The sequence below is a fragment of the Anoplopoma fimbria genome, chromosome 16, assembly GCF_027596085.1.
Source record: "Anoplopoma fimbria isolate UVic2021 breed Golden Eagle Sablefish chromosome 16, Afim_UVic_2022, whole genome shotgun sequence".
Taxonomy (NCBI): Eukaryota; Metazoa; Chordata; class Actinopteri; order Perciformes; family Anoplopomatidae; genus Anoplopoma; species Anoplopoma fimbria.
The window spans coordinates 17,750,833-17,765,731 of NC_072464.1; the positions used below are offsets into that span (position 1 = coordinate 17,750,833).

The following is a 14,899-nucleotide window of genomic DNA, read 5'->3' on the forward strand; positions in this document are numbered from 1 at the left end:
ACCAAAAATGCTTTGCGCTGGTTAGGGGTACTTGGCTAAAAAAGTATTTCACAGGGGGTACATCACTGAAAAAAGGTTGAGAACCACTGCTCTAGATAATATTTCATTTGTAGTAATAACGCGTTTTCCACCAAATGCCACTTCTTACTTAAAACATAATGAGCTGATTAAAAGCTGTAATTACTAAGAAAAACACACAAACGGGTACGTTAAATAAGAGTTCTAAATGATTTCACTTTAACTGTGTTCTATGGGCCTCTTTCATGGCAGCATAGCTTGTCACAGGAAAAGCATGTAGCTAACTAATAGCATTGGGCCTAATTATGGTTTCCCTCCAGGTTAGCCAGTGTACTGTATACCTCATATGAAGATAGAGCCAATTAGTGATGATATTAGTTACACCTGTGCTTTTACTGCGAGCGTTACTTGTTTTATACCAAAGGAATGCAGAAATATTAAGCTAATTATAGGTTTGTTTGATCAAGAGCCTTGAAGTTATTTTCTACACAGCTAGCTAGTTACACCACTGTTACAGATCATTTACATTATTTTGATTTACTGATTAACTGTACAGTCTTTTGGTGAGAGGCAGTATCAAACCCTAGTTTAGTCTGTCTTTTATATAAATCCCTGTATGAGATCCCAACAGCAGTTTCAAAAGGAGCAGAGGTGGTAACCAACAGTGTGTTGTGCATTACAGTACAAGTTTATCACAGCCTTTTGTATTTCAATTGGAAAAAAAGTTGACACAATTTCACGTTCATGCAGTCGTACCGCTTCACATTTAATGATTTCTCTCATTGTTTGTGTTAAATCCTGTGCTAAGACGTATTTGACCAGCGAGAGAGAGCGGCTGAGTTTATGAAAGTTCATTCTGCTGAGAAGTGGAACTAAGACTGTTTTCAACGTGGGGATTCCAAGTTGGCTTAGCTCCTCAGTATTAAACTTACCAAAGCATACAGAGAAAGGAACAAAAAACACAAATGGGAGGTACGAAACACGAAAATTGGGTTTTAATCAAACTGCATGGCAACTTCATGACTTTGTATTTCAAAAGGGCCGAAACTAATGCTACATTCAAAGTCAAATAGAGATCCAGAGTAATCACTACAATACCACACATACTTTAAAAAGCTGGTATTTAGTGCAATGAAGTTATGACTCCCAAAAGGATTTAGTCAGACTATCAATATCATGAGCAAAAATGTGTCAGTACTGTATTTATCTTGCTCAACCTTGAACCAGTAAGTCATGCTGTGGCTGAAATGAGCAGATGGTACTTATATACATCATCTTGTAAATAAAGAATATTTGACTATTTCCTGACAAATGAAACTTTACAATTATGATACCATTACATAATATATTTAGCTCTACACTTCACCGTTTTCCCTCTTACTGTATTTCATCAAAAGATCAAACACTTTCAGACAGACACCTCAGTGATGTTATAGAATAAACACAGACAAATATTTGTATATATGCCAAGTCATTTTATAGTGTAGGTTACCTTGTATTTTAAAGATTATTAACAAGTTCAAATACATATTTCTGCACGGCTTTGACAGAATGCGCTGTCGTGTTTGTGGCATAAATGCACCTTAAAATCTTCTGTGTTGAGACAAGTTTGGCGTCTCGTTGTTTTTCTGTTTTAGGGGGCATTACACCGCATTTATCAAAGTCAGAAGCCAAGAAAGTCTGACTTAACATTTCTGGAACACAGCACATCTGCTGAGTGAGGAACAAAGACGACAGCTCTACACCTCTTAGAGAAACAGGAGAACTGGCACTCTTTGATGTTTCAGAGCAGAGTTTAGCACAACATTAGTATTCACTGATGATGCATGACAGCCAAATGCTATTTTTCTTTACTGTTTGAATTTGTGCTGTATGAGATGTCAGTTTCTATTTGACAGGTCGTTTGTCAGTCCTTGAGACTTCTTTCTAGACAGCATCCTCTCAGTGTACAGACATGCAAACCCTCCACCTGTCCGCTCACGTGGAAACATCCCTGGACCACTGCCTGTAGTCATTCTGGCCAACACATACACACACACACACACACACACACACACACACGCACACACACACACACACACACACACACACACACACGCTGGGAGGCTGACCTGTTTTTATTTTGTTCATTCCGTAAATATGTGCAGACATTGGCTTGTCCACTGAGGTTTTTATCCTTTCAGTTTGGTTCCTTTGTTTTGTTTTTTTAAACCAAACCTTATAATCTGTACGATCATTGTCACATGTGGGAACACGTGCAAAATGCATTATTGTAACAAGTTACCAAGGCATGAAAGAAATATGTACACATGTGATGGTGTCTGTTTGTTGCAATTTAAGAGTACTCCACTGATTTATTCCATGCATCCTTTTTTCTTAAGAATGCAGTTCTACACATTGTTTTTCCCATATATAGAAATACTAATTGATTTTGTAGTGCTTTTGAAAGCTTGCAGTTTAGGAGCAGCATTTGTTTACTGTTAAAGACAGCAAATTAGCTCAATGTTCCATCATAGACTGGAGTGCAATGATTGACCTACTGGGATGTTCTATAATATAATAATATAATATAATGAAACACTAATAATAACGACAGTAGAGATCATTTTATCATCTCTAGTTGTTATTTATTCTCGCTTTTGAAATGTTTATATTGGCAGAGTTTGAAGAGATATGCCAAAGGTGCTACAAGTACTCTCTTGATAAGTGAATGTGTGAATAAAAGCAAGAGGTTAGAGCCAAAGTGTCCGGAACAGTGGGTGGGTGTTTTCCTATCTTGTAGGACATCTATAACAGTGTTTGATCTCCTTCTCCTGATCATTGTGTCCTTTCCTTCATATGTTAGGAAAACAACTTCACAGAGAAATTCAAGGGGAGCACTGGAGGAATGAGGCGTATATTGTTTATGCTCAGCAAAGTGGACTTTTGTTTTATGGCCTTGTCAAGGATTGCTTTTGAGAAAAGAAAGGAGCCTCTCATCACAGTCTTAAGATGTCACACACAAAAAAAATAAAAATACAGATTTTGATAACGCAGTTAAAAAGCTTTGAGGTTTTCAAAGATCACCCCACTCAAGTGGAGAATACATGGACTGGAGCTGTCTCACAGCCCATTTTAAACAATTATCAAGAGCAAATTGAACAATGACAGTCACTATTGCCTGCATGCGTCTTCCATGACACTTTTTGAAGCCTGGAATTCAGGTTTAGCAGTGACCTCAATATTTTTTGTGGTTTGAGCAAAAAAAAGCAGCTCCGGTTTACAAAAGGCAAAAGGGAAACGTGGAAAATCTGTATAAAAATCAACATTAAAATCCCAGAAACAGAAGCTGACAACCATACCAATGGCCATGTGATAAAGGCTATAAATTATATAAGGTTGCAATTTCGAACCAAAACATCAAAACTCAAATATAAAATGCAAGAGATATACTAAGGAACCAAGGCTAAATTACCCCAATTAATTGGCCGGTGGGCCCCTTGCCTCGCCTATGCAGTAGTCTCCCACAGTTTGATCCAGCAGGCTACAGTCTGAACTAAAAGGCTAAATTGATTATATGAGAACATGTAAAAGCTGTGACTACAATCAAAACATATGAAACCTGTTTAAAGCTACCAGTTTTAGTTCAGTTAAAGCCCAACAGTACATACCTGCCACATGTCTTTCTGTTTGCCAACATACACCACAAACAGGAAGAGGTAGGACCCGAGACAACAAGAGCTGTCCTTGACTAGGCCTGTGTTTGTATGTCCTGTTATGTGGGTGGAGACTTGCACCAAAAATTGGCTACACCTGCCCTACTCACCAGGCTACGTCCAGCCTCTAAGACAACTATTTTTTGGTTGAAAAAAAAACCCTGCGGCCAGCATCTTCCACCAGTAGCACATCCTGGATTCTAACTGGAAAAATTTGAGTTCCACAAATATTTTTTACAGTTGGTTAAGTCAAATTACGCCTACAGATACTGGCACAAACTACAGATGGACTCTTGTTTATTCTACTACATGTGGGATGCTGTTCAGATCAAAGGCCACATGGAGGAGTTTGCTCTTGTAATGGAGAGGAGCACCTCCTCAAAATGTTCAGATTCCATTTTCAATGAAAATAAAAAGGAATAAAAACTCTTTGATATACATTAGAATATCTTCAGAAATTCGGAATGCCAATTTTTTTTAAAAATGTAATCTGGGCTGATACACTGATTTATTTTTTGTTTAGTGACTATACAATTTTGCCCCTATGGTAGCAAAATCAGCACATGTGTAGTGGGTAGTTAACCTGATATCTGTGCATGCTTTGACTTATTCCACGTTGGTGTGTATGTTTGACTCCACCCTGACATCTCCCACATCTTTAATTTACTAAATTGGCACTGTTATGAAAATGTACAAGCACCTTGGCTAGTTTTGTACCCTCATTACCCTTTCTAGAAACAGAATCCCTCATAACTCGAACATGTGTCCTCATCAGAGATTCCTGTTAAACACAGGATCTGGAGACGTTCCAGAGGCTAATGAAGACACTTTGTCTTTCCTCACGCTTCATTTACAAAAGACCTGTTATATTGTACCGACTGCACTGTGTTAAACACGCTCCTGTCACAACAAGGACTTGTCACTATTATGGTAGTTGTTAACACCTTCAATACATATCAGTCTGATCCAGCTGCCCGTTAAAAAAAAATACTTAAATTGAAGCCTTTTAAACAGATTGTGTGGTTTTATGTGTCATTTTGTAGTCATGAGGACTCCACAGTGTCAAATAGACCAAACTGTTTCAGCATGTGTTTGCCAGCCCTCCCTGATTTTCCTTGTTAAAGACACAAACTAGTCATTTTGAACTATCAATGAGCAAAAAAAATGTTCTCGAACACCACTTGGATTGATGTCGACTATTTCTGTCCAATTTTACCCCGTAGAGTACAGTGTGTAAGTGACCCCAGTTTGTAAATCACAGGCAAGAGATGATTAAGTCGTAGAAGTATCACAAGGGGCCCTACAATTTGCTTGTTTTCAAATTTTCTTGAAACTCCAATGTCTCAGAAGCCTTTTACTGAGTTGATTGTGTCTCAGTTTGACATGTTGTCCTTCCCTGAAAAGAAACTGGCAGTATATCCTGTGCAGATGCTTAGCAAGGCACAGGACACACTGCCAGTTTTACGCAAAGCATTATCCAACGTGTAGAGGAAATAAAGATAATAACACAATATGGGGATTTGAACTTTTATTATGTGGTCTACTTTGGTTTGAAAATATTATTTGCCATCCAGGACTTAAGCTTTTCTTAAAAAACTAAAACGGAAGGTAGTTTTGAAAAAGTACATTTCTCCTTACATCATTTACAACACTGTTAATTGTAATAAACACTATATACTAGACAACTATGACATTTTCTTCATTTTTCCTCAGCTGGTGACGAGTATGATTGATAATTTGTCCTTAAAAGGCGTCACATGTACTATCATTTTACATGAGCAACATTTTACTTCCGTTATCTGTCATATCTATTATTAAAGCTTGTCTAAACATAGCCTTGCACCACTGTCTGTTATGTCACAGTGTAAAGTGAAATAATAATTATAACATTTCAGAAACACATTAAACAATTAAGAAACCGATGCAAACTTAAAAAAACAAACAAACAAAAAAACAGGACAGGAAAGCTATCACAAAAATAAAGGAGCAGAGCAGTGAAAAGCCCGTTTTCATGTAATGAAGCCCCCAATGCTCTTCCACGTGAAGAGCATTGGGGGCTTTAGCCCAATTTATGGACATCCTGCCAGGAGGATGAAAACCCTGTAATGAGGGGCCCTGGACTGGCATGAGGCAGTAAGAAGCAAGGCACCTGAATCAACAATGAAAAGCACAGGCACCCACATATAAAACCTGAAAAAATTTACATTCACTTGTTTTTTTCCGCTATTCACTGGAGGGTAGTTTGTTAAGAGACTTGATTAAAAATATATTATGCTGCAGTTCCTGTATCGCAATTTACATCGCTCCTTAATAGACACTCTCTTCGCGATAATTGGAACAAAAGTGCTGAAGTGATCATGAGTGCTCCGGGGCTTAATAAGTAAATGTTAATGTGCTGTATCCATAAATTGGAACAGTTCCTCCAGTGATTGCAGATGCACAATTTAAGTATCTGCTGTTGCTGTTTATGTGGCAGAGTCTGAAGCCCCCCTGCTAAGTTCACATTTTAAAAGGCAACATTACTTGATTGCAATGTAAATCTAAAGCCCTCTGATTTATGTTAGTGGTAGTCAATTTTCTAGACAAACAATGAAGATGCTAAACATTTTTAATCAGAGCTCCACACAAATAATCACCTCTAAAAATTAAGCACAGTCAGTACCCAGGGTTTTTTATTTTATAATAATTCCTCTTCTCACGCTAAAGTAACAAGTCTCAAGTTTGTCAAGGATGCCCTTGAGAAAACAGAGAGTAGGCGTCTCCAAACTTTTTTTTTTTTTTTTTCTTCTTTTTTACATCAAATTACATCCAACCAAATATATTACACAAGAGTAATTTTACAGTTCGCTAAAGTTAATAAAAAACCAATATAAACCTCTGGCATGACAGCACTTTTCAAGGTGAATCAACATGCGTGATTAGCCTCTCTCTAATGCTGCTGACACCCAATGATGCATACAGGCTCGAGGACAAATATATAAAAATCTATCTTTCAAAACTATTTAATGAATGCACCGTATCTTCAGTTTTGACATCTTATATACAGTAACTCAGCGGCAGTGCCGCCGTGCGTCCAGCTGCATCATTCATCGGTGACAGTAAGTGGACAGAAGAGTGAGGAAGATTAACTAGAGAATAATTTGGTTTTTGAAGCTACGGTTGAGGTCTTTGTGCGGGAGGACGATGGAGTTGAGTATAATCACCTCTGAAGGGATGGTCACGTTACAACCTGAGGAGAAAAAGCAAGGCTGTATTTAGTCTCTGCAGTGCAGTACAGAGTACATAACATATTGCATTTCAGTTGTAACTCGCACTCTGTAGGATGCTGTAGGATGTGATGCATTTTACATTTCTGGTTTGTTTTAAATGAAGCTGAGAAGAGCATCATTTAATAAAATCTAAGATTATTAGACCATTATAGACAAAGATCCTCTGGTTTTGGATGTACTGTCTGGACAGGGGATATCTGGGAAGTGCGGTGCAAAACTGATCCCAGCGCAGGCCCAGGTTCAATTCCATTATCATCCACACATTTTTTAATTTCTGAGAAAAACCTCTAAAAAGTGCAATGAGAAAAATAAAATAATGATGAATATTTAAAAAATGCATCTGAGGAATGCAGGTTCGACAGAAGGTTCAGAGCTCGCTTACCGAGGATAGTAATCGAGGGTGTGAGTTCTCCATCTCTGAAGAGGGTCTCGCTGTCGATCTTTGCGAAGGGGTCATTTGGGTTTGGGTCACTTGGGGTTCCTTCTACTCTCGCCCACTTTCCAACAGTGCTGTCCCATCCCACAATGCTGTTCAAAACACAGCAGTGATCCTACAGGAAAAACAACACAAAAGTGTTTCAGGTATCCACATGTGCGGTGTGTAACAGTCGTGGTCGTTGCCCCAGAGCAAGCAGCACCATCACCTCTCCACGTCAGCTCACCTGCCTCTCATCAGCTCTTCAGCCTGTGGAATATCTCCACAGGTTCTTCAACCATTCCTCACCAGATTGTTGTTTCAAACTCAGTGGTAGCTACACTTCCAAGGCCAACTCAGGATTTATATTCCCAGCGATTTTACCTCTTTTTGTTTCGCATTACCTGTTCCTCCTGTGTCCCAGGATCATCCCCCACCTGTATGTCTTTTCTCATCTCCCTCCCAGCCAGCCACAAATCTACTGGCTTCCAAGTTACCCCTGCTTTCCAAGCTTCTCCCTCATTCCCCGCTCACGCCAGTCCCAGTCTTCATCATCTCTGTTCCTTCCCACTGGCACCGGATTCCCATTCCTATTCATCATCCTGATCCTCTGTATCTATATAACTTTTTTTACCACCACAACCCTGTCCTGCATTTAGATCCCTCCTGTGTTCATAAAGGTGTTAGATATTATTCCTATAAGTGAAAAAACTGTGAACGTGGCCAAATTTTCAGATTGAAAACAAGTAGTAGTTTATTTAGAAGTACTGTATAGTTCAACTAACAAATTGTCCTTGTAGGCAGTATGCAATGAAATCCAATAAGTCACCCACGGCCTAAATGCATTTTATGTCACTGGAGACATGGGATTAAAATTATGTCAGGCTCCAAATCGTTAAAAATGACATCTTTGTGAGAGGCACAGGCAGATAATATTTTTGCTGTGACAGAAGAGCTTAAAGATAAATTCTAGACACTGTCACTGTTGAAGTGTGGATAATGTTTCTAATAAAATGTCAGGATGTCCCCAGCAGTCAATGGGCAGATAAATCTGCATTTCAGCTCACTCCGTTTCAGTTCCTGTTTAATTCCAAACTTGAAGGTTATTATGTGAGAGAGAGTTTATGTTTTCAGCAAAGGCTTCTCTTATTTAACATAACCTTAAACATAACAGTAAGTTCACCTATTTATGAGGCAATAGGTTGAAAAAGTTTTTTTTTTAAATCAGTTCATGGCTGGCTGGTCCTTTTCCCCCAGGGGCTCACCTGTAGCGTTACACCATGAAGGATGATGGATTCTCGAACTCTGACCCCAGCACCAATAGTCACTCCAGTGCCAATCGAGACATTGGGACCCAACTGGAACAATAAAGGAAACAGGGAAGTAATATACACCTGTATTTCATTTTTCCCACCAATAACAGCGGCATATTTTTCACAAAAGAGTGTTCTGTTAAAGGCACCTGTTCATTTCTACTGATTTATGGTGTTGAGTACAACCCAATAGGAAAGGATGCTTACCATAGCAGTGGGGTCAATGTTGGCTGTAGGGTGAATATAGACATTACCTGGGGAAATAAAAAAAATATAAGTATACAAGTATGAATAGATTTGTCTTCAAAGTTAGAAAAAAAACAAAGCTACAGAGGTTGAATAAATCTTACCCCTTATTTTGGGCCCTCCATCCTTGTTTGAGGCCAGTCTTTCAGGATGAGTTGTGTGATACTGGTTGAGGTACAACCGACTGGCATAAATTGCAGAGCTGGGAAAAGATACAACATAAAAATGTAATTCTTTTTTGAAAGCACCGATATCTATGCTATCATTTTCACATGGTCTCTTTTGTATTAGGGCAGTAGTGTGTGGTTTTAGTGTTTAAGCACAAAGTTTTAAATGTTAATGGTTTAAAAATAAGAAAAAATTGTGTCCAACTGTGTTCAATCTGAACACACACACATCTTTTTCTAAATACTATTCCAGCCTATAGGTTTGACAGTCCAATGTCTCTCTTGTTTACAGGCTACAAAGTTGACAAGAAGACAAATTCCTGTCCTGTTGAATGTGACAGTATTTGGGATATGTGCACTCACCCTGCAGATTTAATCTGGCTCCAGAAGCTTAGGGTTTTATACACATAGAGTTTGCCCTGTCCTGCCAGGGCAGTGAAAATGTCCTGCTCCAGCCTGATGGCCTCTGCTCGGTGCCAGCCGTTGGTTGGCTCCTCCCTGCAGGAGACAGACCATCAGTTTATGGAACTGAGTAACAAACCAGGTCTAGGGGCCTCATTTATTAAAAAAAAAGAAAGAAAACACAATCTTGTGCACAAAGTTAGGGGTTAAAATGAAAGCAAAGGCCAAGTTTGGTTATAAACAGAAAAATATATTATAAACTGAAAATTGCATTAATTCTGTTCGTTTAATCAAACCAAACCCAGCCACTCTCAGGGTATGGTTGTGATTAAATCCATATGTTCTCTCCATTTATAAAAAACAAATCCAGTTAAACACTATTATTTCTTAAAAATAAGGCCCCTGATTCCCTTAAACTTTATGTACCATATGATAACCTAAATACTAAGCAGACGATGAGATCAGACACTGCAGTCAAGGGTTCTCCCTCTACGGCTATGAACACTGACATCCAGAACAATAACCCATTTTTATGTTTACCATTCTGCCGGACTACCAAATGTGTTGTACTATCATTTCTAGTACCTAAAATTGTGTCAGTAAAAACAAAATTGTTTACTCTCTCTTTACCCTACTTGTACTCAAAAAGTCTTTGATATTTCCAACCAATCGACCCAGTGGCACATTTAACTCCAAAGTTTCCTTTAAAGCCAAAGAAAAACATGAATTCATTGCCCTGCAGCCCAGCCCCTAGAATAAAAAACAGAGTGAGTTAACATGCATCAGTGATGCTAACTTTCATGGTGTCAGTGCTGCGTTGAAACCAAAGCTGATTACCTAATAGTGATCCAAAACTTAAGTAGGAAAGTCTATCTTTTCCATATTAATCAGGGTCTCTGGCATAGAGTATTGTGAGAGCCCAAAGATGAAACAGAGTGTTAAATATTGATGAAAAGAATATTTTAAGGGATCGCACCCATAATCGAAGTTTTACCAAAAAGGAGGGGATGTGGTTAGAGGCAACGTGCTCCCCTCGAGACTTTGCAGTAGAACCCATCCCTTTTCTATCAAGTATCTCTGATGCGTTCAATAATTTTGCTGATTCAGTGCCGAGCTTGATTTAAGTGCTATTGATGTAGCAGGTGAATTATGCAGTGTGGTTTGACCTTTCGTAATATATTTCAGGTATCCTTGTGGTGCCCAACGGTAGATGTACTACACCACAGTGAACATTTAAAAAATGAAAAAAAGTGTAAAATCTCCAAAAATGTGAAAAACTAAAAATCCATTTGTTAATCCCATGTGTAATTATGGCTTATGTAAGTGACCAGGGTGCTGTCTTTCTACATTTATATTTAGGCTGTGATCAGACTGGAAGCTTTCTCTAGTTGGGAGCGTAGCGACTAATAAATAAAGCAAGAATTCAAAACATAACATGCAACTTTGTAACATAAAGTTTCACCAAACGCAAGCTTTCTAATTAGTCTCTGCTAGCTTAACTAGAGAAACAACAGGGACAACATCGAAAAGCAAACCTAATACCAGACAAAGGGTGTTTTTACCTACAGATACGGTAACCTCAAGTGGATTAGTGTTTACTCTAGGACTTCAGATATTTTGTGGAAATTGTATTAATTTGCTGTTAGATAACAGTTTCTCTTATAACTGTCCATTAAATATGAAGCTATAGCCAGCTGCCAGTTAGCTTAACGTAGCACAGCTCGCCTGGTAGGTGGACTGAGGCAGGCTAGCTATTTCTCCACCTTGTGCTAAGCTAAGCTAACCGATGAGGCTTTATAGCTACAAAACAGATATGAGAGTGGCATCAATTTTCTCATTTAACTCTGCAATACACGTCAATAATAACTATTACTTCTTTGACAGGAAAGTACCCTGTAGTTCCTGTTTCAAGGACAAAATTTGCCAAAAGGCACCATAAATAAATAAATAAATAAATAAATAGAATAAAACTAGCTGCTCGCACAACGGGAGGTGCATCATTTGGCAAAGTAAGTGCACAGAAAAAGGGCACAGGCAACATTCACAAATCAGCCTGTGCAATCTCAGACTCATCACGGGTCGTCTCTCTACAGCTCAAACCACACACTAAGTGCTCTATAACTACACCGTGCAGCCTAAATGCACCGACTTACCCATCGTATGGATATCTGATGATTGTGTGAGAAAACAGAAATCATGGCAGGGAGGAGATAGGGAAGGAAAAAGGACAAATGAAGGAAACCAAAGAAATGGAATAAATGGAATTCACATGCATTCCCACACACAGATCCCCATGAGGGGGTGCTTCAACTCACAACAACATGTCCTGTTGGTTCTTCTGAAAGAAGGCGCCGATGTGCTGGAAGATGTCTGGCTTAAAGAGGTATATGCCGCAGTTTATTATGTCGCTCACGAAAGTACTCGGCTTTTCCACGTAATGCAAGACCTGAATGAAAAACAGGAGAAGTTGTTACTTCATGGCTAAATATTAATTAGTGACAAATTAGGGAAATAAATTTGGAAGTGGTCAAAACCTCATTTGTTTTCTCGTTTTCAACAATACAGCCGTAATTCAAGGATTGCTTTCTGTTTGCCTGAGAAGAGAAGAATGACAGTATAGATTAGGATACATCAAATTGTTACATTAAAGAACTGAGATTTGATATTTCATTATATTCAGCATGCCAAAAGCGAAACACAACAATTAACAGAATATTCTCTAACTTATTAGAGAAAGGAAGTGTAACTGTTAATAATGAAATCTCACCGTTGTCCCGAGAATAACAAAGCTGTTTGGTTCTCCATGTTCCTTCTGGAAGCTCAGCATCTCTGAGAGCGGAAACGCTGAGCAAACATCAGCATTCAGAACAAAGAAAGCCTCTGGACTGCCAGAGACAATCTGATCTCTGAAGTGATAGATTCCCCCTCCGGTGCCCAGGGCTGCATACTCCTGCAAATACCTGAGGTGGAGAGTCGGGGAGAACAGCATAACTGCAGTCATTCAGCAGTGGTAGTGAACTACAGCAGGAAAAAATACCACTACTTAAACATTTATTTAAAAGAAGAATAAATATGCTAATATATACCGCTGTACAAGTGTTATCTTTTCTTTAATGAATTATATGTAAATAAGAAAAGACTGAAGTTCTCGTACATTGGAAATATCTTTATGAAATTTACACCTTAGAAGTACATTCTCATAACTCCCACCACCCCCCTTATATGAGAAGTATATAAGACATTACTATAAATGATCTGTATACAAGTATCTAGTAAGTCTGTACTTGTTAAGTGACGTAGCTAAGAGCTCTGTTTTTAAACAGTTTTTTGAGCTCTAGTGTTTACCTGATGGAAACTTTGAACTCCTGCTGCGCATTAGTCAGGAATCTGGTCAGTTCTTCATTTGGCTGATAAAAGCCGATGAGCAAAATCTCCTTCATATTCGGTACCTTGAAAAACAAAAGATGTTCATTACCGGACTGATTTCATTAAGGGCTAATATCTGAATCACAAGGCACGGGACAATATCCTAGTAAGGCTGGCAAAGACAGACTAAACTTAAATGTAATTTATATTTGGTTTAACACTGATACCTGTTTAATAACAATGACTTGTTGTATTGCAGTGACACTCACCTTGGCACATGCTTCGATGTGATGCTGCAGCATGGGCACACCGGCCACTGGAAACAAGGGTTTGGGCACTTCAAATGACAGCGGCCTGAACCTTGTGCCTGCAAAGCAACGTTGGTGAATACTTGCAAGTCAGATTACAATGCAGATGACCTAATGCACCTATAAGGAAGCCCTAACTACATCACGACATCATGACAATAAAAACCTGTGCAATACATTACACTGTGCAATAATAGTTAAAATAGTTTCTTCTGTCTGTAAATATTATATTTCAGTTATTGTTGTTTTTCTACTGTTTTTATTGCTTATTTATAATACTTGTTTTTATTGCTTATTTATAATGCACAACCAACTCTGCTCCCAGCAGACCACATGACAATAATAACATGACAATAAAAACCTGTGCAATACATTACACATTACACTGTGCAATAATAGTTAAAAAAGTTAAAATAGTTCAAATATTTTTTTCTGTCTGTAAATATAATATTTCAGTTATTGTTGTTTTTTCTATTTATAATAGGATTATCTTTGTGTGCACTTTACTCTATGCTGCTGTAAGGACTAATAAAGGATTATCTTATCTTATCACAGGTGAGGTCATGACCTCTTTTATGTATAAAAAAGAAAATCCTTTCAGTTAGTTTTGTATTTTAAATGTCCATGATTATAGACAAGCAATTGATTCAACAAAGCTTGTGGGGTTTAGCACTAAAACATGCATATATTATTAAGTGATCACCTAAAGCAGCACATCATTCCTGCAATATCTATATATTATTATTATTAATATATATAATAATGGTTTCTTTTTAATATTTATGAAATGTATGGTATAAATAAATTATGCCTTTGTCAGTAGGTGTTTCTGTATTAAAAAAATAAGGATATAAAAGTGTTAAATGTTGTATTTGTGTGTATCCACTCATTATGCCACGTCAGAGACATAAACAAGCCCAGCTGGCTTGTTAGCATTAGCAACCTAGCTTCCCTTCAACCACGTACCAGCTGGTCTCTGATAGCAGGACAAGGATGAGACTCGTTCTCACCTTTCTGGGGGCCTCCAATCAGAATGACCGCCTTCAACATGTTGACAGAAAAAAGCTGTGTTTTGTGACGGACAAGAGAATCAGCCTGGGGAATAAACAACCTGCTGCTCGGTGAGGCGGTGGGAGTTCCGAATCCACTTCCGGGTTGTGACGTGGACGAGATTAGAACGAAATCACGAAGCGGAGTCCGTCAATGGAACGGAGTGAACGAGATTATGATGACGTAGTTGTGACGTGTTATTTGGTTGATGGAACTGATTCATTACTGCAGTGGATGTTTTTAATATTATATGCAGCAAAATATCAATGATTAGTCTCATAAGGAGGAATATCATTAAAGCTATCCAGGTGAATAAGATAATTAATATATATTAAATAAAGCCTAATGAGATGCTGAATCTATATCAGTTTTATGAGGTAAATTATAACTTAGTTTCCCCTTTTTTTCTTTTTTTAACAACAATCAGATGTTCAAAATATTGTCTGCTTTTTAAAGAAAAACATGCTCTTGTTTAATATGCTATACTGAATGTACAAATCATTCAAAGTATATTGAATGTGTAATTGTATGTGAAATAACTGGACAAATTGAGCAACTATATTATCTAATGGTTTTTTAAAATCTAAGATTCCAATAAAACATAAAGCAATCCCTTGTGTTACTAAATGACCACTTATAGTTGAGTTATC

The 14,899-nt window shown here is 38.0% G+C and overlaps 1 protein-coding gene across 1 annotated transcript; it reads right to left on the reverse strand.

Moving 5' to 3' along the window:
* Positions 1 to 5,226: 5,226 nt before the first annotated feature.
* On the reverse strand, positions 5,227 to 14,361 carry gmppaa (GDP-mannose pyrophosphorylase Aa). The gene is made up of 12 exons (XM_054614978.1): positions 14,210 to 14,361; positions 13,161 to 13,258; positions 12,871 to 12,974; positions 12,293 to 12,485; positions 12,060 to 12,119; positions 11,841 to 11,971; positions 9,487 to 9,621; positions 9,061 to 9,158; positions 8,918 to 8,964; positions 8,663 to 8,755; positions 7,365 to 7,533; positions 5,227 to 6,942 (listed from the first exon to the last, which is right to left on the reverse strand). Exons 1-12 carry the CDS (start codon positions 14,247 to 14,249, stop codon positions 6,842 to 6,844), a joined length of 1,269 nt encoding a protein of 422 aa, XP_054470953.1. The 5' UTR covers positions 14,250 to 14,361; the 3' UTR covers positions 5,227 to 6,841.
* Positions 14,362 to 14,899: the final 538 nt, after the last annotated feature.

Coding starts and splice junctions, on each gene's coding strand:
- gmppaa (XM_054614978.1), bottom strand. CDS start 14,249: ATGTTGAAGGCGGTCATTCTGATTGGAGGCCCCCAGAAAG. Junction 13,259..14,209: donor GATTGGAGGCCCCCAGAAAG/GTGAGAACGAGT, acceptor GTTGCTTTGCAG/GCACAAGGTTCAGGCCGCTG. Junction 9,622..11,840: donor AACCAACAGGACATGTTGTT/GTGAGTTGAAGC, acceptor TGTCTCCTGCAG/GGAGGAGCCAACCAACGGCT.